This window comes from Protopterus annectens, chromosome 3.part1, assembly GCF_019279795.1.
Source record: "Protopterus annectens isolate FY-2018-M chromosome 3.part1, PAN1.0, whole genome shotgun sequence".
In the NCBI taxonomy this organism is placed as follows: domain Eukaryota; kingdom Metazoa; phylum Chordata; order Ceratodontiformes; family Protopteridae; genus Protopterus; species Protopterus annectens.
The window spans coordinates 1,809,876,972-1,809,901,437 of NC_056732.1; the positions used below are offsets into that span (position 1 = coordinate 1,809,876,972).

The 24,466-nt window shown below is 41.4% G+C and overlaps 1 protein-coding gene across 1 annotated transcript in view; it reads right to left on the minus strand.

The window, feature by feature from the left end:
* The window catches only part of LOC122798684 (zinc finger protein 808-like), a 334,416-nt gene extending 310,815 nt beyond the window's left edge, over nt 1-23,601 (minus strand). The window contains exon 1 of the mRNA XM_044067777.1: nt 23,434-23,601. Within this exon, the coding sequence (XP_043923712.1) occupies nt 23,434-23,460 (27 nt within the window). The 5' untranslated portion in view covers nt 23,461-23,601. The remainder of the gene's footprint in view (nt 1-23,433) is intronic.
* Between the last annotated feature and the right edge of the window lie 865 nt (nt 23,602-24,466).

Genomic DNA, 24,466 nt, shown 5'->3' on the forward strand with positions numbered 1-24,466 from the left:
CATATGTTAGGACTGCAGATGCATCCTTGAAGGACATCTGGAAAATTGTTTTTCTTATAACCTCTCTGTACAAACCTGTGTGTGCATGACTTTAAATCAAGTTAGAAACCATAGGACAACAGGTAGACCCTATTTTTCGGATAATGTGGAACGTAGTAGGAATGTTAAAAATAGGTGTGGTGGTTTAGTTAGGATGCCAGTTCTTTATGCCAATAATGTGAAACCTGTACTGGAGATTTAAAGGAAATATTGGCCGATATTAGCAGCAGACTCTGATAATCAAAGTAGTAGGGACACAGCCATCTTTCCTTCTTATAATGTTATGCTACCCAAAGCGAGAAGACATAAAAAGAACTAATAAAATTATGAGGCCATGTAATAAATGTAATTATTCCTCAATATTTAGATAGCTTGGGTAACTTTATTCATCCGGACTTTGGTAAAACTTTTTGGTTTAATACTGAAGGTACCTGTGACATAGAACATATAGTTTATCTAGCTTATTGTGAAACGTGTTTTGCGTTTTATATAGGCAAGACAGACAAGAAATTCAAGTTTAGGATTAGGGACCATTTATATGATATTCAAAGACAAGTTACAACGAATGCTCTTGCCAAACATATCATAAATAATGTAGGCACACATAAATTTAAATTCATGATAGTGGAAATTACTTGAATCAGTAATAGAATGGGGGACATCAGGAATTAAACAGAAGTCAACAAGGTGGATAGTTACGTTAAGAGCTGATGTAGACAAGGGACTTAATGACAAAGTTCCTATTAAGCCTATACTTAAAGCAAGGCCTCTTAGAAAATAAATGAATAAATAACATCTTTCTGTTCATTACCATTTTTGTGTGTGTTTTTATGAAAAATTATTCATATTTGATTAATGTATGTTTGGAAGATATGTATATGCCTTTAAGATGGTTTTTATCTAATTGGGTTTCAGTTTAGGAGTTTTATTTAAACTGAACCTGCTGTAGCGTTAGTTAAATGTCTGAGGAAGCAGTCAGATTCACTGTGAAAGCGCATACGTACTTGTTTTTGTTATTAAACCTTTTTGAGTTGGAACGCTGCCATTTGTTTTGCCTGGGTTCATTTATACTTGCTTTGTATGGACTGCTTACAACAGTGAACCAGGCATTTACCTGGAAGGTTTTGGTCATGTTCTTTTGTCTATTAAACAAATAAATATCTCGAAAAATGTACTTTGAAATAGAAATAAACCCCATTTAAATAAAAGTAAAAAGAATATCGTAAGTGAAACCTAAGTAATGGGAAGGGGAGCAGCACTGTTTACATGTGTGCTTTTCTTCTACTTTTGGGGACTGCCACCAAAATGATTACCCTCGTGAATATTTTAGGGTACGACATGCATATCATCAGCTAAATCAAATTAAAAAATCATACTGTCTCACATATACCGTATGCGCCCCTGAAGTTGACATCAGAATTATTACTTGTCAGTATGTTTATATTTGAAATTATGTATTATATATTTATATATGAATATATACACTGGTGTTACAGGGAATGTTTACCCCTCATCTTAAACCGCTCACAGGTGCAGAACTCAGGTGAGGCTTGATCGTTTGCTTTACCGCTTATAAACTGAACTGTGCTATGAAATAGTACACAAACGTTTGACAGAAGAATCCCTTAAATGAATTCCCTGAAAATGTCAGACCAAAATTTCACACAGCTAAACCGCAATAAGCCTGCATAGCTATCAATGAGTTATAATAGGCAGAAACATTGACATGATTGCACACAGTTTCTGAGAGCAATTCATCATAAGTTGGTGTATTCTCAGGATCTGGAAGGGCATTGAATTTTGACAGACCATCACTTAATAACGGGCAATTTGCCTTGGAATAGTTCCTACTTGTTACTGGTTTTACTGGGATCATGGAGATAATTTTTACGGAGACAGCTTTAAGGTCATACCTTACCAGGGAGGATGACACATGGGGGGGGGGGGCAGGGTTCTCCCATATTTGTGAGCATGAGCTCCAGTATACTGGAGCCTCTAGTAGGCATATTCACTATTTGGCAACGGGTGTTTGTACTTACAAAGTCCGTGAATCTCTGGGCTTGTAGATTTGAGGCTGTGTAGGATTCTCAATCTATAGAGAGGTAAAGTTTCCCATGAGTAGGGTGTTAGGTTGGATGGCAAGTGTCTTCAATAGGTCCAAGTATGCACTGTGAGCTTTTTGGAACATGGAGGGTGACCTATAGCTGGCTAGGATATGGTACAGGATTTTTGTCTATAGTGATCTGCATGTGGAGGAACTCCAAGTCATCCTGTCTGACCACCCTAGAGGTATGCTTGTTACTGATGTATATTAAAACAAAACAGTGTAAGAAACTTCTCTGTGTGGAAGATTTTCAGTCCATATATTTCTAGTTAATCACTCTGCAGTGGTGGGTAGCCACCTCACAGTCAGGAAGGCAGTTGTCCTGTTGTCTTCTCAGCTCTCTTCTGTGTGTGTGGTGTGTGTGCGTGAATGGGCATACATTGAAGGTTGTTGAAGGTTGTGCCCCCGGCAACACGCAGTAAAAAAAAATACTGCCTATCATTAGCGTGGGACGGAGTTCTGGTGGCGAACCCTAACCGGAAAAAAAGAAAGACACACAACAATATTTCTAGTATATTAATCAGATCAGACAATAGTAGTAGAAGTAGCGAACTTAAACTCATCTTAAGTCAAACAAAACAAAAAATAATAATAGAAAATATATAATTGCACAGCATTACTAAGTATTCGAAAGTAATCCAAGCAAGGCAAGCAGTCTGTTTCCAGTCGAAAATCCTTTACTAAGTAAACACCTTACGTACTGTCTCAGCAAAACAAACAAATTCTGTGCACTCAGCTCCAAACTTTGAATCTTGCAGCGTGGCTAATCACCTAAATTCACCCTTAGCATCCCTCAGCAAACCTGTGAGGGATGTCACTTTGGAGGTGAGAAGGCCTAGTACTAGAAAATCTTATGCTGACAAATGGAAAAGATTCTATGCCTGGAACCAGTCACAAGGAATAAGCACAGAAGTGCCTAATATTCCTCAGATTTTACAATATTTAACTGAGATGCTTCACAAGACCCTGTCCTTTTCCTCCATAAAAATCCATGCCTCTGCCATTTCAGCTCATTACAACACAGAACCTCCCTTCTTCTCTCCTCTACTAAAGCAGTATCTCAGGGGGGCCAAAAACTTAAGACCTCCCAGGAGAGCTCCAACCCATGCCTGGGACCTCACTTTTATATTGTAAAAACTCACTCTCCCTCCTTTTGAGCCAGCTGCTACTGCAGACTTAAAATTTCTCTCCTGGAAAACAGCTTTCCTTTTAGCAGTCACTTCAGCTACAAGGATTTCTGAATTATGGCAGTGGAGCCTTTCATTATTTTTCAGGCGGGCAGGGTGTCTCTCAGGACCAATCCATCCTTCATGCCTAAGGTGGTATCCAGTGTGGCTCTTAACCAGACCATTCATTTGCCAACTTTCTTTCCCAATCCGCAGAACAAGGGGGAGCGGATTCTACATTCATTGAATGTACATAGACAACTTAGATTTTACTTAAACAGGACAAAATCTCTAAAAAAATCTGAACAACTACTGGTGGCAGTTGCTGCAGGGGCAGAGGGAAAGGATATTTCAAAGCAGACTATTTCCAAATTGATAAGCCATCGTATCCGTTTCTGCTATGTGCACCATGGTAAGACTCTCCCCCAGGGGATCAGATCTCATTCCACCAGGGCTGCATCTACTTCTACAGCCTTCCTCAGAGGTCCTACCAGAGACATTCTAGAAGCTGCTACCTGGAGCTCAGTTCATACGTTCACCAAACATTACCATTTACCTTTCTTCTCTAAATCCTGAGCTGGCTTTGCCATTGCTGTCCTGCAGGGCCTTATAGCTGGTCCTAATGCTGTATAAATCCATCCTCCCAACCATAGCTTTGGAAATCTACCCAAATGACTGCAACAGTGAAACACGAAGAACATACTACAGTTGTGTTCACTTACCATAAATGTAGATGTTCAAGTGTATTCACTGTTGCAGTCCTGGTTACCCACTCTCCAGCCGCTTGTTTTTCACTTACTATACCTCTACTTTCTTTTACTCTGCTTAAAAGCCTTTTTGGTGTATTTGCTTTTGTTTGGAGGTATATATATTTTTTGTGTTTTAAATTTATATATTTTGCTCCCCATTTGGGGGGCACCTGACATCTGAGGCAAGAAAAACTGATGCAATGACGTCGGCTGCATATTTTATACCCTTGACGCCCTGACGTCATGGAAGAAGGGACAGCAACTGACGCAGGACCCAAGACTTTGTTAATCAGGCCGACTGAGGGCAACCTGCCAGCAGGATTTTCAACTGGAAACAGACTGCCTGCCTTGCTTGGATTACTTTTGAATACTTAGTAATGCTGTACAATTATATATTTTCTATTATTATTTTTTGTTTTGTTTAACGTAAGACGAGTTTAAGTTCGCTACTTTTACTACTATTGTCTGATCTGATTAATATGCAGTGATTAACTAGAAATATATGTACTGAAACTCTTCCACACAGAGAAGTTTCTTACACTGTTTTGTTTTTTTGGACCCACTACACTTTAGTGGGTTGTTTTGAGACTTTGGGGATACCACGGAGATTACTTGTTTTTTACTGATGTATATTGAGACAGCCCTACCTTTAGCTCTTGTCTGTGCAGCTACTGGTCTAAAAGTGTGGAAGGTGATGAAACCTGGCTCTGCCAGGGTACTCTCTCCTGCTTTAAACCACATCTCTGTAACTGTACAGATATCTATATTCAAGTGTAAAGAGGGCTTGGAGGGAGTCTTATTTTTTTATTTAGGCTCCTATTACTGAGCAGTGACACCTTGAGGTTCAGTGGAGTTAATTTTGCCACGTTCAAAGGTTTGTCAATTTGGCATTGACTAAAAAGGCACTATGGGGGGGGGGATAAAGTTTTAGCCAGTATTCAAAAGCCTAGAGGGACAGGTGCAGACCATCCTTGGCAAAGCACCGTGGTCTGTTAACCATGTCCTCCCACGCTGACAGAAACTGGAACCCATTTAAATGACACCAGAAAGACAGGCTGTTGCTGAAATCAATCATCTTGTTACTCATATTGTGGCATCATTCTCAGTGATGGCAATAACTGCTCAGTGCCGGGCTAATACCAGCCTGAGACACAGTCTGAAAGCTCCATAATACCTCTTCATATACTCCAGAGAGGTCCAGCTCAGGTCATTTACACCTACGTGCACTACGACGGAAGCATACTATTACCTGTGGTGTAATGATTTCCGTGCACATGTGATTTGGTGGATCCTGGCTCCAGATAAGCAACTAACCCTTTTCTTCTCTTTGTTCAGCCTGGTTAAAGGGCATCAGTACATCTTACAATAAAGTCCCCTATGATGGGAGGCATGGGAAGTGTGCTTGCTTGCCTTAGGGGCTTACCGTTTGGGGCTCCACTGACAGTGGCAGTATTTGTAGTGTTGGGTATTGTTTTTCTGAGTGCTTTTAGGCTTGCTGAGGCATAGCTTTAACAGTGGATGGTCTAGGTGATCTTTTTTGTTTAGGAAAATCCCTTTTAAGTCCCTCAGTTTTATGAAAGTCTATGTGTGTGTTGTTTCTACAACTTGATGTGGACTTGCATGTGAGAGTTTAGCCTCCATTGTTACCTCTCACACACTGTATCTGATTAAGGATTTTGAAACATGGCACAATTGCTACATTATCTCAAGATGCCCATCTCCACCAAGGTGGCTACAGAGAAGTTAGAAAATTACATCTCCATACTGTCCAATCCTTTGATATCTGAGCTACAAGGGAGTGGTGTATTGGGGTCAGAAGGCCATTAAGGGTGCTTTATTGGGTCAGATTATGCTAAAAAGTACAAAATTCTACTAACTTTAATGCTTACACAGTACTGAATTCAACTGAATCTGTAGGTATTGCCATTCAAGGCCCAACTACCTGCTCTAAGCTTGTTGGCGCACAAGGTATTTGCACTACATTGCTGCTTCACATGATACAGTTTTATGGACCGTTAAAGAGCTTTCTAGGTGCTTGCTACTGTACTGCTAACTCACACAAACATGCAAAATTTATAGCAGCACAGAAAAAAACAGAAAACTAAATAATGAGCCCTCTGGCAAATAAAATGTCTACACTAGGAATCATTTTGTGTATTTCCCAACACAGATATACTAGGCAAACACCTTCTGCCACAAGACCAAGAACAGTAAACCCGCTCCTCAATGTAAAAACACAGTAGAAGAGACCCACAAGTGCAATGCTAACATAAACCACTTAAACTACTAGCTGAAAATCCATTACCGACTGTAATTTAAGACAGTAACAGTTACAAGAAGACCATTTTATTATTTTATTATTATTGTATTTATTTTTTTACAAAACAAATCAACGAAATGCACACATAAAAGCAGGAAACAAAAGCAATCACTCAAAGTAACTTAAGTGCGATTTAGCAATCAAAGGTTCTTAACTTTACCTGGATGGGACTGGATACAAGTAAAACTCTTCTGGAATGCAGGCTAGGACTACAAGCTTTGCTAAACTCTAGGAAAATGGGCTGGAGACAGTATGTAGTAAAGGAGGTTTACTCAAAAACAATACTGGTTTGCTAGATGGGCACTCAGTATCATGGGCTTGTGGGAAACAATGGTTGGGAAGAGTACATAAATAGCTTATACAGCAGTTAATAGGTTCAAGGCGGCCACGGTGGTGCAGTGGTTAGAATTGCCGCCTCACAGCAAGAGGTTCTCCGGTTCGATCCTCGGCTAGGGTGCCTTCTGTGCGGAGTCTGCATGTCCTCCCTGTGTTCGCATCGGTTTCCTCCGGGTGCTCCGGTTTCCTCCCACATCCCAAAGACATGCTGTAGGTGGATTGGACACTCTAAATTGGCCCTAGGTGTGAGTGTGTACGTGCCTTCTGTGGAAGGTTGGGCACCGGGCTTGCAACTCGACACCGTAAAACTCCACTGCCAATCATGAGCGGACAAGGTGATCCGCTGTGGCGACCCCTAACCGGGAAAAGCTGAAAGAAGAAGAAGTAAGGTTAGTACTAGGCTAACTGTCCTTATGAGCCATTTTAAGCCTAGCCAAATTATCCCTTGTGAGACTCAAACCCTGCACCTTGCATTTGTAAGGCAAACACCTTAACAATTAGGCCACCCTCCTAACCTCCCCAGCAATAAAGGAGTGGAGGGAGGGACTTTGGAAATCAGGGATGGAGAGCAAAGGCACAGCCTTATAAAACAACAGCAGCAGAAGGTTGCAATACCTTCAAGGACAAGGAGGTTAGCTACAGAGCCTAGCAAACTTTAGCTTAACGTGTTAGTGGGGGATGGGGCAGGTAAATGATAAACAGTAAATCACAAACTGGGGCAGGGACACTTCTCTCACTATTGAACAGTTTAAGGCACCAGACTATGCAGAAATTTACCAGTAACACTATTTATGGGAAAAATGCAGTAATAAATGATTAAGGCAGAAATCTGGTAGGAATATGCAGTTCTGCCACAACTGTGAATTAAACTACAAGGCTATGACCCAGCAGGGTTTAAAATACAAATGGATAGTTTTAACAAGTAATTCTACTTGTGGAAATAAAACACAATCTTCCCACAAATGCTAATTAATATACAAGACTAAGGTCCCAGAACAAACTAAAAAATGCAATCAGATGGAACAGAGCAGAAAAGTGCAGTCGTATCACCACTACGTGCACTCAGAATACTGAAATAATAAAAATACTTTAATTCTCTTTCCTTTTTTGAAAAGCTAGTTACTCACAGTTGCACACCTCTCCAAGTGTTATTAAAGGCCAGCCACCAACATTTTACACTCTCTGCCATTTTTATTTTCCGTTTCCGAGACCATTTGTCTCAATTTTACTACTAATTTGCTTTGCATAGTCATAGAACCCGCGGCTATCTTTTGCCAGTATAAACACACAGTTAATGTCATGAATTCTTACAGATTATGTATGCTGACACTGTCCTACTTCCTTCTTCCTGCACAACTTGGCTTGTAGTAGGTTGGACTGTAGACCTTCAATGCTTACCCGAAGTTAAAGGTGTGTCCCTACAATGCCTCAATTATCCTTCCTCCAAGTTTTTGCTTTTTAACAGCATCTTCTAGCTTAACAAAAACATATTGCCCTCTAGTATGCAGTTGACCAACACCACTTTATTCTGTGACTCACAATGCTGTATTTTAGCGGACACTGAAATCTAGTCACCTTCTATGACAGAAGCACATTTACTGTTTTGCTTTTACCTTGTTTGCCTTTTATTTTTCAAGGCAAGTAGTTTGCAGTATCATACCATATTTTACCAGATTTGTGTACAACTGTCTTTCTTACAAAGAGCAGTGAACCACATTTTCATTGTTAAATGGTTTAACATTTTAAGAGGTAGTACCTCACACAAACTGAGTTTTACACTGTCCCAGAATTGCAGTAAATACATTTCATGGCACATAATCTCTTCTAATACAAGTCTTTCATCTGACACCAACACAGAAATTTATTTTCTAAACATTCTTCAACTGCGATTAATTCTTATTTTTATTGCTAGAGCAAGTCCTTAAATAGTCCTTAAAGAAGAGTCAAGTAAAACAATTCCTCAGTGACAGCATCTCACCATTCAGGAACACTTGCTTTTCATTTGTGCTTCTCATACAGTTTACCACAATTTTCTTACTAGTGGTCACTACACTTCAATGTTATACAAAAGGTCAATTTCCAATGGATTTCTATGTATTGCATATTTACTTCTTTCTTTGCACCTCTTGACATCATAGAGCTTACACACACACACAGCTGTGTCAGCTGAACACAGTTTCTACCAAAGTACTTCAGAAGCGGCACAACTCTCTCTTAACTTTAGACAGAATTTACCAAATTTCTAGTAGACAGTGACTTTTCATGTCCTTTACATCATGCAAGACAATTCAGAATAAGGGGTTAAAAGGCATGCAGTTCAAGAGATCACTGAGGAGCCTACACTAATTGCCCAAATGCCCCAGAGCACTGTCTGGTTAACCCGCTTGCTCAGACTCGTACAGTAAGCACATGGGCGCTAACTGTAATTACAATAAGTAATTATAAACCTCCACGCTTCATAATTCATTTGCTTTAGCTCTTCATTTAAGACGGCATGTGAATTCTTGAATTCTGAGACTGTAACAATGTTACAATAGACACTACTGTCGTGTACCCTTCTTCTGCGATTTCCTGTATAAGTCACTTGGCTAGAAACAATTATCACCACTTCTCATTACATCACTTTTCATGCAGTTATTTTAAACTTGGTTTAATATGTATTTTACTGTTTTGAGTCCAGCTTCTGTTTCTGACTTTTTGCTTTGGGTGCAGCAAAGAGAAGCTTATTGACATAGTTCAACACAACTTAACAGGTAGTAATTAAAACTTACATAGGTGTGAAGGGCAGCACAGCCTTCAGAGCCTATAACCACGTTGTTAAAATGCACCGCTGACTTAGCAGTCAAACAGGAACTTGCACAGCAATGCTTCTTCAGAAGAATTGCTCTCCACCCCTCATTTGAATACACATTATGAAATCCACTTGTGGTAGATTCACAATAACATGGAAGCACTTAAACAGAATTGTGGAATAGAAGTGGAGAATTAGCACAAATAACATATTTTAAGTCCATTCATTACATACAACCTGTATGGGGGATGCAACAGGTCAATGCAAGCATCAGTCTTTTTAACAGGGCCAGCATACTTCCTGAGAATGTGCTCCTTAAAGTTCCTCTGCAGAAAGAAGGGAACAGAATATAAAATATTGTTTTCCCTGGTATGCCATGCAGGAGCCCTGCAGTTCTATCTGGAGAAGACAGCCATGACCATTCACTAGGTCTATTTGAGGAGCAATATAGACAGCCTGTACACCTGGACGCACATTGTTAAATCACATCATGTAACACGGTGCGGCACCACAGTGAGATACTACATGAGGTCCCTGACCTGGTGGATGCATGTATGTATCATCGTACATAGTAATGCACCACAGTGAGATACTACATGAGGTCCCTGACTTGGTGGATGCATATATGTATCACTGTACATAGTATGTAACACAGTGAGATAGTACATAAGGTCCCTGGCCTGGTACATGCATATACGTATCATTGTACATAGTATGAAACACAGTGCTGCACCACAGTGAGATACTACACGCGATCTGTGGCCTGGTGGATGCATATACGTATCATTGTACATAGTATGTAACACAGTGCTGCACCACAGTGAAACACTACATGACATTGCTGGCCTGGTGCATGCATATACATATCATTGTACATAGTATGTAACAAGAGTACTGCACCACAGTGAGATGCTACATGAGGTCCCTGGCCTGCTGCATGCATATACATATCATTGTACATAGTATGTAACATAGTGCTGCACCACAGTGAGACAGTACATGAGGTCCATGGCCTGGTGCATGCATATACATATCATCGTACATAGTATGTAACACAGTGCTGCACCACAGTGAGATAGTACATGAGGTCCCTGGCCTGGTGCATGCACATATGTATCATTGTACATAGTATGTAACACAGTGCTGCACCACAGTGAGATAGTACATGAGGTCCCTGACCTGGTGGATGCATATACGTATCATTGTATATAGTATGTAACACTGTGCTGCACCACAGTGAGATAGTACATGAGGTCCCTGACCTGGTGGATGCATATACGTATCATTGTATATAGTATGTAACACTGTGCTGCACCACAGTGAGATAGTACATGAGGTCCCTGACCTGGTGGATGCATATACGTATCATTGTACATAGTATGTAACAGAGTGCTGCACCACACTGACACACTACATGAGGTCCCTGGCCTGGTGCATGCACATATGTATCATTGTACATAGTATGTAAAACAGTGCTGTACCACAGTGAGATAGTACATGAGATCCCTGGCCTGGTACATACATATACGTATCATTGTACATAGTATGGAACACAGTGTTGCACCACAGTGAGATACTACATGAGGTCCCTGACCTGGTGGATGCATATATGTATTACTGTACATAGTATGTAACACAGTGAGATACATATCAGTACATAGTATGTAACATCGTGCTGCACCACAGTGAGACAATACATGAGGTCGCTGGCCTGGATCATCGTACATAGTATGGAACACAGTGTTGCACCACAGTGAGACACTACATGAGGTCCCTGGCCTGGTGCATGCACATATGTATCATTGTACATAGTATGTAACACAGTGCTGCACCACAGTGAGATAGTACATGAGGTCCCTGACCTGGTGGATGCATATATGTATCATTGTACATAGTATGGAACACAGTGTTGCACCACAGTGAGACACTACAAGAGCTCCCTGGCCTGGTGCATGCATATACGTATCATTGTACATAGTATGTAAAACAGTGCTGTAACACAGTGAGATAGTACATGAGGTCCCTGGCCTGGTACATGCATATACGTATCATTGTACATAGTATGAAACACAGTGCTGCACCACAGTGAGATACTACATGAGGTCCCTGACCTGGTGGATGCATGTATGTATCATCTTACAGAGTATGTAACACAGTGCTGCATCACAGTGAGATACTACATGAGGTCCCTGACCCGGTGGATCCATATACGTATGATTGTACATAGTATGTAACACAGTGCTGCACCACAGTGAGATACTACACGCAATCCCTGGCCTAGTGGATGCATATACGTATTATTGTACATAGTATATAACACACGGCTGCATGACAGTGAGATACTACATGAGGTCCCTGTCCTGGTACATGCATATACGTATCATTGTACATAGTATGTAATACAGTGCTGTACCACAGTGAAACACTACATGACATCCCTGGCCTGGTGCATGCAAATAGATATCATTGTACATAGTATGTAACACACAGATACTACACGAGGTCCCTGGCCTGCTGCATGCATATACATATCATTGTACATAGTATGTAACAGAGTGATGCACCACAGTGAGATACTACATGAGGTCCCTGGCCTGGTGCATGCATATACGTATCACTGTACATAGTATGTAACATGGTGCTGCACCACAGTGAGACACTACATGAGGTCCCGGCCTGGTGCATGCATATACATATCATTGTACATAGTGCTGCACCACAGTGAAACACTACACCTCCAGGTTAGTGGCAACGCACGAAGCATCGGAGACCATCCAGGTGCAATTAACCATAGGTAAAACTGCCCTACAGTTTGTAGCATGCTACAGACCACCTTCTCAAACTCAGGAAACCCACACAGCCTTCCTAAAGACACTGGAGAGTATGAATGTCTCTCCAAACACCATCATATTGGGTGACTTCAACTACCCAAACATAGACTGGGAACATTATTCAAGCCCCAACACCCTAGCCCAAAGGTTCCTGGAGTTCATAAAGTCAAATGCTATGGAACAACTAGTCACCATTCCCACAAGAGGAGAAAATATACTAGACCTGATCATCACAAACATGGGGACAAAATGCTCCACACAAGTATATCCTCATTGGTGAGATCAGACCATAAATTAATCTCATTGGAGATCCACATCCCGCCCCACCCCAGCAAAAGACCACAGTGAAGAACTTCTCAAAAGCAAACTTCACACTTCTTAAGACTGGAGTGGTATCCTTCAAGGCCCCGAGCCAGTGGAAACCACAACCCACGCTGCTGAAACCCACACATGCCTTCTACGAGCACCTCCAGGAATGTATGGATCAAGCAATCCCTAATAAAATCAAGACCCTTTCCACCAAAGGCAGGCGCCCGGTCTGGTGGTCCCCAGCAATAAACAAACTCTACAACAAGAGGAGAAAGCTACTACATGACAGAGCAAAATCCCTAAAGGGAAGGCATCTCTGATCAATATTAGCAAAACTACGATCACTCATAAAATCATCCAAGGCCAACTTTGAGAGAAAAATCACTAATGACACAAAAGACAATCATAAGGACTTCTTTAGCTATGTTAGAAACCTGGGTGGAAACTCCCAGATATGCTCAGAATTAGTCCAAAATGATAAAAAATCACTGAACCCACAGACATTGCCAACATACTGGCAAACAGGTTCAGTGCAAATTTCTCCCTCCTCCCCCAAAAGGAGAAATATCTATCCCACCAGAGTCTAGCCTCCCAAACATCTCAGATGCCCAGGTGAGAGCTGCTCTAAAGCAAAAACACAACATCAATGGGACCGGACGGTGTCCCCTGCTGTGTGCCACGCCGTGCTAATTTAACTCAATGAGGAACTAAACCCACACATAAGGCTGCTGTTTAATCTTAGCCTTACTTTTGGATACGCACCCAAAGAATGGCGACGGCAACTGTGGTCCCACTCCACAAAGGCGGTGCTTGACCCTGGAAATTACCGCCCATAAGCTTGACGAGCCTTGTCTGCAAAGCTATGGAGAGGATCATAATGGAACTCATAAATAAAGACATTGGGGACCTACAGACACTGGATCCTACAATTTGGCTTTGTCAAGGGCAGATCCTGCCTCTTGAACTTGGTCGACTTTTGAAACAGTCACTAAGGCCATTGATGAGGTAAGGCAGTTCACACAGCCTACCTTGACCTAGCAAAGCGTCGACACAATACCCCACTCGGGCATCATAGAAAAGCTCACCAGCTTAGATGTAAACCCATATGTCACAAGATGGGTTGCAAACTGGCTCAAGGACAGAACACACAGGGTTAGAGTTGCTGGTGCCATGTCAGACTCTAAGCGCGATGTCCCACAGGGCTCAGTCCTGGGCCCCTCTTGTTCGGCATTTATTTTTCTGAAGTGCAGACAAACATAGGGGGATTGTGGCTGACAAAATTTGCAGATGACTGCAAACTGGGCACCATAATTGACACTCCATCAGACACAGACATCCTCCAGAGAGGTCTCATAGAAATGGATAACTGGTGCCAGAGCCATGGCCTTAAGCTAAATGCCAAAAAATGTATAGTCATACCCTTTGGGAAAAACAAGGTAACCCCTAATTACCACATAGGTGGTAATCCATTAAACACGGAAGAAGTTATCAGGGACCTGGGGACCCAAGTTGACAGTAACCTCTCTTTTGACACTCACATTGCCCACCTGATCATGAAGGGATTCACATCCAGATCAGGAGAGGTCATTGTACCCCTGTACTCTTCACTTATCAGACCAATGATGGAGTACAACGCCGAATGTACCTTACCCGACACCTGCAGCAGTTGGAAAGACCCCAAAAATTCCTCACCAAAAGGATAAAGGGGCTCAAACATATGTCATATGATCCCCGACTGAAGAAACTCCAGCTCTATTCAGTCGCATACCGTCTGCTCAGAGGTGATCTGTGCCTGACATACAAGGCCATGTCCAACCCGGAATTAATGGACATGCTCGACCTAAAAAATTCCAAATCCACCAGAGCCACGAGAGCAAGAGACTTAAACCTCAACACGGATATAAATAGGACGTGCTGGAGGGACAGATTCAATACCCAGAGACTCCCTACACTATGGAACAGAATCCCAGTCCATGTGAGGCAGAGCCCCTCACTGACTCTGTTCAAGAGAAATCTTGACGAGTGGATGGGAGATAATCATCTCTGTCACTGCTGGACAGAGGCACAGCAAACTAATGGGTATAGTATTCTCATCCTAAAGGGTGGTGAAAGCCACACACACTCTGGCTAGGCTTATAACTGCCCTAGGGCAGATAGCCTAGTATGAACCTATGAACCTATAATCCCTGGCCTGGTGCATGCATATACGTATCATTGTACATAGTATGTAACACAGTACTGTACCACAGTGAGATAGTACATGAGGTCCCTGGCCTGGTGCATGCATATACATATCATTGTACATAGTATGTAACATAGTGCTGCACCACAGTGAGACAATACATGAGGTCCCTGGCCTGGTGCATGCATATACGTATCATTGTACATAGTATGTAACACAGTGCTGCACCACAGTGAGACACTACATGAGGTCCCTGGCCTGGTGCATGCATATACGTATCATTGTACATAGTATGTAACACAGTGCTGCACCACAGTGAGATAGTACATGAGGTCCCTGACCTGGTGGATGCATATACGTATCATTGTACATAGTATGGAACACAGTGCTGCACCACAGTGAGACACAAGAGCTCCCTGGCCTAGTGCGTGCATATACGTATCATTGTATATAGTATGGAACACAGTGCTGCACCACAGTGAGATACTACATGAGGTCACTGGCCTGGTGCATGCATATACGTATCATTGTACATAGTATGTAACAGAGTGCTGCACCACACTGAGACACTACATGAGGCCCCTGGCCTGGTGCATGCATATATGTATCATTGTACATAGTATGTAAAACAGTGCTGTACCACAGTGAGATACTACATGAGGTCCCTGACCTGGTGGATGCATATATGTATCATTGTACATAGTATGTAACACAGTGAGATAGTACATGAGGTCCCTGGCCTGGTGCATGCATATACATATCATTGTACATAGTATGTAACATAGTGCTGCACCACAGTGAGACAATACGTGAGGTCCCTGGCCTGGTGCATGCATATACGTATCATTGTACATAGTATGTAACACAGTGCTGCACCACAGTGAGACACTACATGAGGTCCCTGGCCTGGTGCATGCATATACGTATCATTGTACATAGTATGTAACACAGTGCTGCACCACAGTGAGATAGTACATGAGGTCCCTGACCTGGTGGATGCATATATGTATCATTGTATATAGTATGGAACACAGTGCTGCACCACAGTGAGACACTACAAGAGCTCCCTGGCCTAGTGCGTGCATATACGTATCATTGTATATAGTATGGAACACAGTGCTGCACCACAGTGAGATACTACATGAGGTCACTGGATTGGTGCATGCATATACATATCATTGTACATAGTATGTAACAGAGTGCTGCACCACACTGAGACACTACATGAGGCCCCTGGCCTGGTGCATGCATATATGTATCATTGTACATAGTATGGAACACAGTGCTGCACCACAGTGAGACACAAGAGCTCCCTGGCATCATTGTAAATAGTATGAAAGACAGTGCTGTACAACAGTGAGATAGTACATGAGGTCCGGCCTGGTGCATGCACCTAATATGCACATAGTATGTGATTGTACATAGCACCACACACAGACACTAGACACTACCAATCCCCCCCCCGTGCATGCCATACATATTGTATCACATAGTATAGTACACAAAAGCTGCATGATAGTGAGATACTACACGAGGTCCCTGACTTGGTGGATGCATATATGTATCATCGTACATAGTATGTAACACAGTGAGATACTACATGAGGTCCCTGTCCTGGTACATGCATATACGTATCATTGCACATAGTATGTAACACAGTGCTGTACCACAGTGAAACACTACATGACATCCCTGGCCTGGTGCATGCAAATACATATCATTGTACATAGTATGTAACACACAGATACTACATGAGGTCCCTGGCCTGCTGCATGCATATACATATCATTGTACATAGTATGTAACAGAGTGCTGCACCACAGTGAGATACTACATGAGGTCCCTGGCCTGGTGCATGCATATACATATCACTGTACATAGTATGTAACATGGTGCTGCACCACAGTGAGACACTACATGAGGTCCAGGGCCTGGTGCATGCATATACATATCATTGTACATAGTGCTGCACCACAGTGAAACACTACATGACATCCCTGGCCTGGTGCATGCATATACGTATCATTGTACATAGTATGTAACACAGTGCTGCACCACAGTGAGATAGTATATTAGGTCCCTGACCTGGTGGATGCATATACATATCATTGTATATAGTATGAAACACAGTACTGCACCACAGGTCTATTTGAGGAGCAATATGGACAGCTTGTACACCTGGATGCACACTGTTAAATCGAGTCATGTAACACGGTGCTACACCACAGTGAGATACTACATTAGGTCCCTGACCTGGTGGATGCATGTATGTATCAGTGTACATAGTATGTAACACAGTACTGTACCACAGTGAGATAGTACATGAGGTCCCTGGCCTGGTGCATGCATATACATATCATTGTACATAGTTTGTAACATAGTGCTGCACCACAGTGAGACAATACATGAGGTCCCTGGCCTAGTGCATGTATATACGTATCATTGTACATAGTATGTAACACAGTGCTGCACAACAGTGAGACACTACATGAGGTCCCTGGCCTGGTGCATGCATATATGTATCATTGTACATAGTATGTAACAGTGCTGCACCACAGTGTGATAGTACATGAGGTCCCTGACCTGGTGGATGCATACATGTATCATTGTACATAGTATGGAACACAGTGTTGCACCACAGTGAGACACTACAAGTGTTCCCTGGCCTGGTGCATGCATATACGTATCATTGTACATAGTATGTAACACAGTGAGATAGTACATGAGGTCCCTGGCCTGGTACATGCATTTACGTATCTCTGTACATAGTATGAAACACAGTGCTCCACCACAGTGAGATACTACATGAGGTCCCTGGTGCATGCATATACGTATCATCGTACATAGTATGTAACATAGTGCTGCACCACAGTGAGACACTACATGAGGTCCATGGCCTGGTGCATGCATATATGTATCATCGTACATAGTATGTAACACAGTGCTGCACCACAGTGAGATACTACATGAGGTCCCTGGCCTGGTGCATGCATATACGTATCATTGTACATAGTATCCAACAGAGTGCTGCACCACAGTGAGATACTACATGAGGTCCCTGGCCTGGTGCATGCATATACATATAATTGAACATAGTATGTAACACAGTGCTGCACCACAGTGAGATACTACATGAGGTCCCTGGCCTGCTGCATGCATACATGTATCATTATATCATTGTACATAGTATGTAACATAGTGCTGCATCACAGTGAGATACTACACGCGATCTCTGGCCTGGTGCATGCATATACGTATCAATGTACATAGTATGCACATGCCAAATGCCTCTAGGTACAGATAACACAGTGTACAGACTAAGCAGTGTTAGAGATCAGCACTATATAACTTCATCAGTATTCTCATCTCCTACAGTGGCCAGTGCTAGTTATATAAAGCACTGCTGCTATCTTGAGCAAGACCCCTTTGAAACACATAAAATAGGCTTCATATAACTCAAAGTGCTGTGTACAAGGAACATTTCAGAAAGAAGGAAAGAGAACTGGTCTGGTAATGCATGTTTGCACTCCTGCAGTAACTGTGGTGCTTGTCAGACAAATTAAAGGACAGTGTGTAAGTGACATATATACAAGGTTTGCGGATGTGGGAATATTCTACCTCAGATACAGCACACACACAGTGATGGCAACAGCCACACAGTCAGGTGACAGCTTGTGGGTACAGAGGCTACCAGGTGCCTAAACGTGGCGCATGCAAGGCCACTACACATTCATATGGCACTGGTTGTGTAAGCCTGGAGGAGGATGTAGGGGACCATATAACACCACATGAAATACCATAGTATATATAGGGGTGAGGATTGTTCTTGCTCTACATAGTTGCAGGATACAGTACCATATGCAGAGGCCAAACACAGAATATGCAGGTGATACCCAGACAGACACAGTTGGAGAAGGCCATAGATAATAAGATGTGTATGGCATAAGCATGCACAACATGCATTAAATTACACGTTTTGCCTACGGATGTACAGAAACGACTATAGTCACCTGAGGGAGGCAGCACCTGGGGAAATCCACAAGACAGGAAAATAATGTACTACTGTAGGGCTTCCACAAGTATGCCATGTGAGATGCACAGCAGCAGAACAGGGACCAGATCTAGCGGTGTTTATATGTTCCAACAGGTACAAAGGAGGATTCCAGATATGCTCTCCTGTGCAAACAGAATGCTTTGGACGCTACAGTGGATAGGATCACCATGGGGCATAGAGACCAGCACTGAAGCAGCTGATGGAGGTCGAAAAGCTTTTAGTGCCACACAATACACAGAAGAATCAGTCCCTCATACCAGATGGTGGTTTGCATATAGGTGCTGGCCTGACACCTACAACCTGTGTGCGTCTGTAGGTGATGCAGCTGATTAGTACTGACCACACTACATTGGTATGACAAGTATCCATAAGGTGGAGTGGTTGTGGCTACTGATGAGTGGCACCTTTGCCCTACAAATCAAACATCCTGCCCAGTAATTTATGTGCATGGGTTATGTGGAGTGCTGTACATTAACGTTTATGGGGTCTATATCAGTTTGTCGAAGTCTATTTGCAGTGAATGGCTGTCACACACACACACTACATCAAACCCACCAAAATGGAGGGCTACACCCCCACCCCCTACTTATATATACACTAACTCCAAGATCGCACTACAGTGGGGAAAAGGACAAATTTCTGTATGCTGGCCAAGTCATTTCCTTCCCTGGGAAAAACGCTCACTGAATGGCCATTCAGTGATTTTGGTTTGATGAACAGCCATTTGCTGTAATTAGACTTTGACAAACTAACACAGACCCATGTTTATGATACACCACTGTGTTCATACCATAAGGGATAATACAACCATACAATCAGTGGGCTCACAATGGTGTCATATTTCATAAACTCATTGTTTCCACTGATGGATGGTCCAGCATAGTGGACAACCAAGAGCTGACATCATTAGATCTGTTTTGGATGGCATTAACAGTCACATGTAGACAACATAGTCTGATGACATGGTGACATTATCTACAGCCTGCCTGGAGGAAGGAACACCCAAATCCAGAGGTCACTGTGGAAACAGCTGCTGAGAACAAAGCCTCATTGGAGCATGACATGCCACCTGTATGTGACAGTCCACATGGGTTTGTACTGCATCACTGCCAGACACAACCTTTGATATACACAATGCCTCTGACATGGCCATAACCACCATTACTGGGAGACAGAGGGGAGTCGCATGATGCCATGTCTCCAGTATGCATGCAACACTCAGAATCAACCAGCTGATGTGCAAGTTGGTGATCCAGGAGCCAACAGCACTTATGCATAACACTGTGGAGCAAGTAAGTGTGTGCAGAAACAGGAGGACATGCATGAACTGTTCTGTGACTTGAAGTATCAGTACAATAAGACCATGCTATTGAGGTCAGTGGTGGTCAATGGTGCCTTCAAGCCACATATAACTGCCATCTAGTCTGATTTAAGTGGCCTTGGGAGGGTTTTGACTTGAGATAGACATTGTCCCACATCAAGAGGCACAGAGCTGACACACTGCTTGTTGTTCTGAGATGTTACTCGGGCTCCTCCTGTGGAATGCTTCTTAATGGTGGCCCCATAGTTCAACCCCATCACTGCCAGGGGATGGATCCATTCCTGACACACTTAACACACACTGCAAATGGTCCCAAACTGGAACCTCATCCCCCGTCATTGGAGAATGTGATGTCTGAGAGAGCTATTACATTGTCTCTCCAAAATAAGCAGTGCTATAGTACAGACTGCACAAGTAATAACATGCATGATGGGAGTCTCCTGAACAAGGGATATGAAAAAGAAGTCTGCTTCAGTCTGACAAATCAACATCTCTGCTTTCTCTAGTTTACTTTTTTTCACTTAACATTGAGTATGCCAGTGTGATCCATCATAAAATAGCACATACCAATGTATGTTATCCAGGGCTACATCTTCTCATGGTTTTGTATTGGAACACTACCCCACCAGATGCGCAGTAGCAAGCACTGCCCAAATCCCGCCCAACACCCTCCATGTGACGGTTAGTGTTCGTCTGCTTCTGAATAAACATCAGCACATCTCTGTTGCCTAAATAAATATGTAAAACATTGATTTGTAGTGCATTCACAATAGTTGCCAACCAAGCGTCTTTACTGTTTATATGTTATTTCCATGCAAACACAGAGAAAGAAGATAGTGGAAAACCTGTCACTGTTAACTATATTAAAAAGCAGCTACGGAATGCAGTACTTTTCAACTAGTACACTTTAATCGTCATTCCCACTTTTTCTAGCGAAATATTGCAAATATAAATGTACTGCCATTGCTGTTAATTACTTTAAAAAGCAGCAACGGAATTCAGTGCATTCCATGTAGTAAACATACCTCATGCAGCAACCCTCAATCATCATACAGATGGGTCCCATTACTGTGGAATAACATAGTAAAGGGTAGTTGTGGAGGTGTGGAAATATTTGTGAAGAACTGAGCAAATTTAAAAAAATGGGGGTTGCAAGGGGGCCTGCCCCCCTGCAGAAGCGATTACTGTGCAAAAGTATAGTAAACACTATGAAGGGGTGTTAATACATAATTATACAACAGAATTAAAGCATGACATAACCAGGCCAAGAAAACTGTATTATAGTAAAACCGCAAAACTATACTATACTACAACTGTAAAGAATAGCCTTGTTGGCTTTAATTTTCTTTTCATTATGCCTGGCATTGGTACCGGAAGAGTGCAGCAGAAAAACATTAGAGAGTAAATACAGAGTTTGTGCCCGTCTATGAAGTGAAACTGTTATTTGGTTTAATAATGTTTAATAATGTTTAATAAATGTGATTCTGCAACAACTGAAAAACACAGAATTAATATGACAGAATAACTCCCCAAGAATGCCCATTTTCTGCAGTACGTACAATACGATGGTATGAATACTCACTATGAATATTCATTATTCAACTTGCAAATCTGCATGCCTTGTCAGCCAGGCATGATTAGCACGCAATGTCACATGGCCTTCGCATGTCAATCAAATATGTCATGCCCATTTCTGCACAAATATGCTAGTGGGGTAGCGCAGTGTTCCAATGCAAAGCCCATCTCATACGCCCAGAAAACCTACAGGAAATTTACTGACCTTCACTTTCCAAGTCACTTAAGGTAATATGACAACATCTCAGTGGTGTTAAGTGCATGGTAAAATTTGGTTGTCCTGCGTTATCCCTTATCTTATAACTGTCCAAGAAGTTCTCCTATCCATGTTAGAAGCACCATTTTTATACAGCCTTCTTCTGGCTATGCAATGAGTATTGTATTTTGAGCTAATGAGGGATCTTGAAACTTAAAGACATAAAAAATCAGAAGTTGGAAATACAGAAAAACTGATCAAAACAAATCAAAAATAAAACACAAATAAATAAGCCTAATGGCAGAGATAAAGTTGACATATACTTCTGATCCATATTTTTAGATTCTGCCACACTTCTGCATTTCCCTTTAACTCAATATCTAGTGCATACCATAAATCTATGACACATTCCATATATGATTTGTGGAGTCATCAGAATACAAAATAATGCTAATGCCATTTCATTAGCAATACAAAAGGGAAGCAAGAAACAAAACTAGTAGCCCACAGTATTACATGCAAAGAAAAACTAAAATAAAAAAATGAAACACACAAGTGTGAAGGAAAAAACAGCTGCTTTAGTATAAAAACTTTAGAAGTTTAACACTTTGATCCAACACCACAGATAGAGCTGATCAGTAAACTGAAGGAGCAAACTGCTTAAATAACCTTCTACAATCACTTGCTAAATTACATGAACTGGACATATATATAAAAACAATAAAAAAAAATAACATTTTATAAATCAGGTATAAATGTTCTCACATTTCAAAAAAAAAAAATATATATATATATATATATATATATATATATATATATATATATATATATATACATATATATACATATATATACATATAAACATTACTAAAGAAAAGAAGGCACAGAAACAGTGGCATATGACCAAGACAGACATGTCCTGCTTTGAAAATATATTAAAGCTGAGGTTTTAGATCTCATACTGTGTATTTATTTTACAGAAATAAAAAAGAACATAACCATAAATAAATGAGTGTAAGTACTTAGTATAATATACTACAAAATAAGGGCAATGTAAATGTCCATTATTTATTTATCTACTTGTTTATTACTGTCACTTGCACTATTTCTCACTACAGCCTGCTATACACTACTCAGTCTACCTCCAGCTTCACAATAAATGTTCTGTCCTTGCAACCCATGCTTGCACAGCTAATTAAAAAAATGTGTTTTACAGTTCAGGGTCAGAAGAACAAAGGATGTTCAACTCACATCAAGTCTGTTTTGTTTCTCTGTAGCTCCCTGCACAAGTTTTTTTTTTTTTTTGCCTAAAGCTTCACAGTCCTTTGTTCTCCTTCCAATAAGTGACTGCATTAACCAAACCTAACTGCAAGCCCCACTTTATTTCCGACATTTAACACTGAAAGGCCACCCACTTGCACACAGAAATCATGTTTTCTCATTGGCTGAAAAGTTCTTACCTCCAACTTCAAGATTACTCGTTTCATCCTTCTGTCTGCAAGCCACACTGTTCAGGAACTAAATCTGGTTTTGTAAGTAAGGGTTAAGTACCGAAGAAATAATAAACAGAAACATAAATCCAAGCAATTCTATAATTCCTTGAACATACACCAAAGGAATGGTGGCAGTTGTTGTTCTCAGACTGCATTTCACTTCCTGTCCGACTGTGATATGTTTCCCTATACCAACTGATGAACTAATAAATATTCATTAAGAAAGTTGTGAGAAAGGAGAAGGGATCATCTAAATATTAAATGAGATGGGCAGGTATATCGTAGTTTCAGCTTACACTAGTAGGAGAGACTACATCCGTCTATACTGCAGAGTACGCTGCGTGGCAATCAGGTTTCGTGTATTTTAATTTTCTTTCATCTTCTTACTGATTTATTTTATCACACCACATGCAGTGCCTTGTTAACAGTTCTGCAATTAGTTTTTTCAGGTATTTTACCAAAGAAAATTCAGTTTGAAATGGCACCACTACATCATAAGATATGTGAAACTTTAAAAAAAAATACAAGGATTTCTGCTTATTTTGTTTTTACATGAGGGGAAGACAAGGTGTGCCACTTTTTGTGAAGACTGAGATATATTTGTTTGTAATAAGCTCCCCTATGCTGTAAGAAGAATACAATAAAAGGAATGTATCCCTGTGTAAACTGCTCCTCTGAGTAAAAGAATAAAAGGCAGGCACGGCTGTATAAGTTCCCCTGTGACAAATTTTGTAAAAGGGAGGTACAGATATATGATCCAGTTCTCCTATGAAGGGTACAGTAAATGCAAGTACATCAAGCTCCCACTGAAGGGAATACAATAAAAGTCAGGAGCGGCTGTACGTTAAGATAAACCTGTTAGGGATACAATATAAGGCAGATATAGCCATATGATAAGGTACCTATGTGACAGATGTAATAAAGGGGAGGTACAGCTGTGTGATAAGGTAACATATGTGAGGAATACAATAAAAGGCAGGTACAGCTGTGTGACAAGATA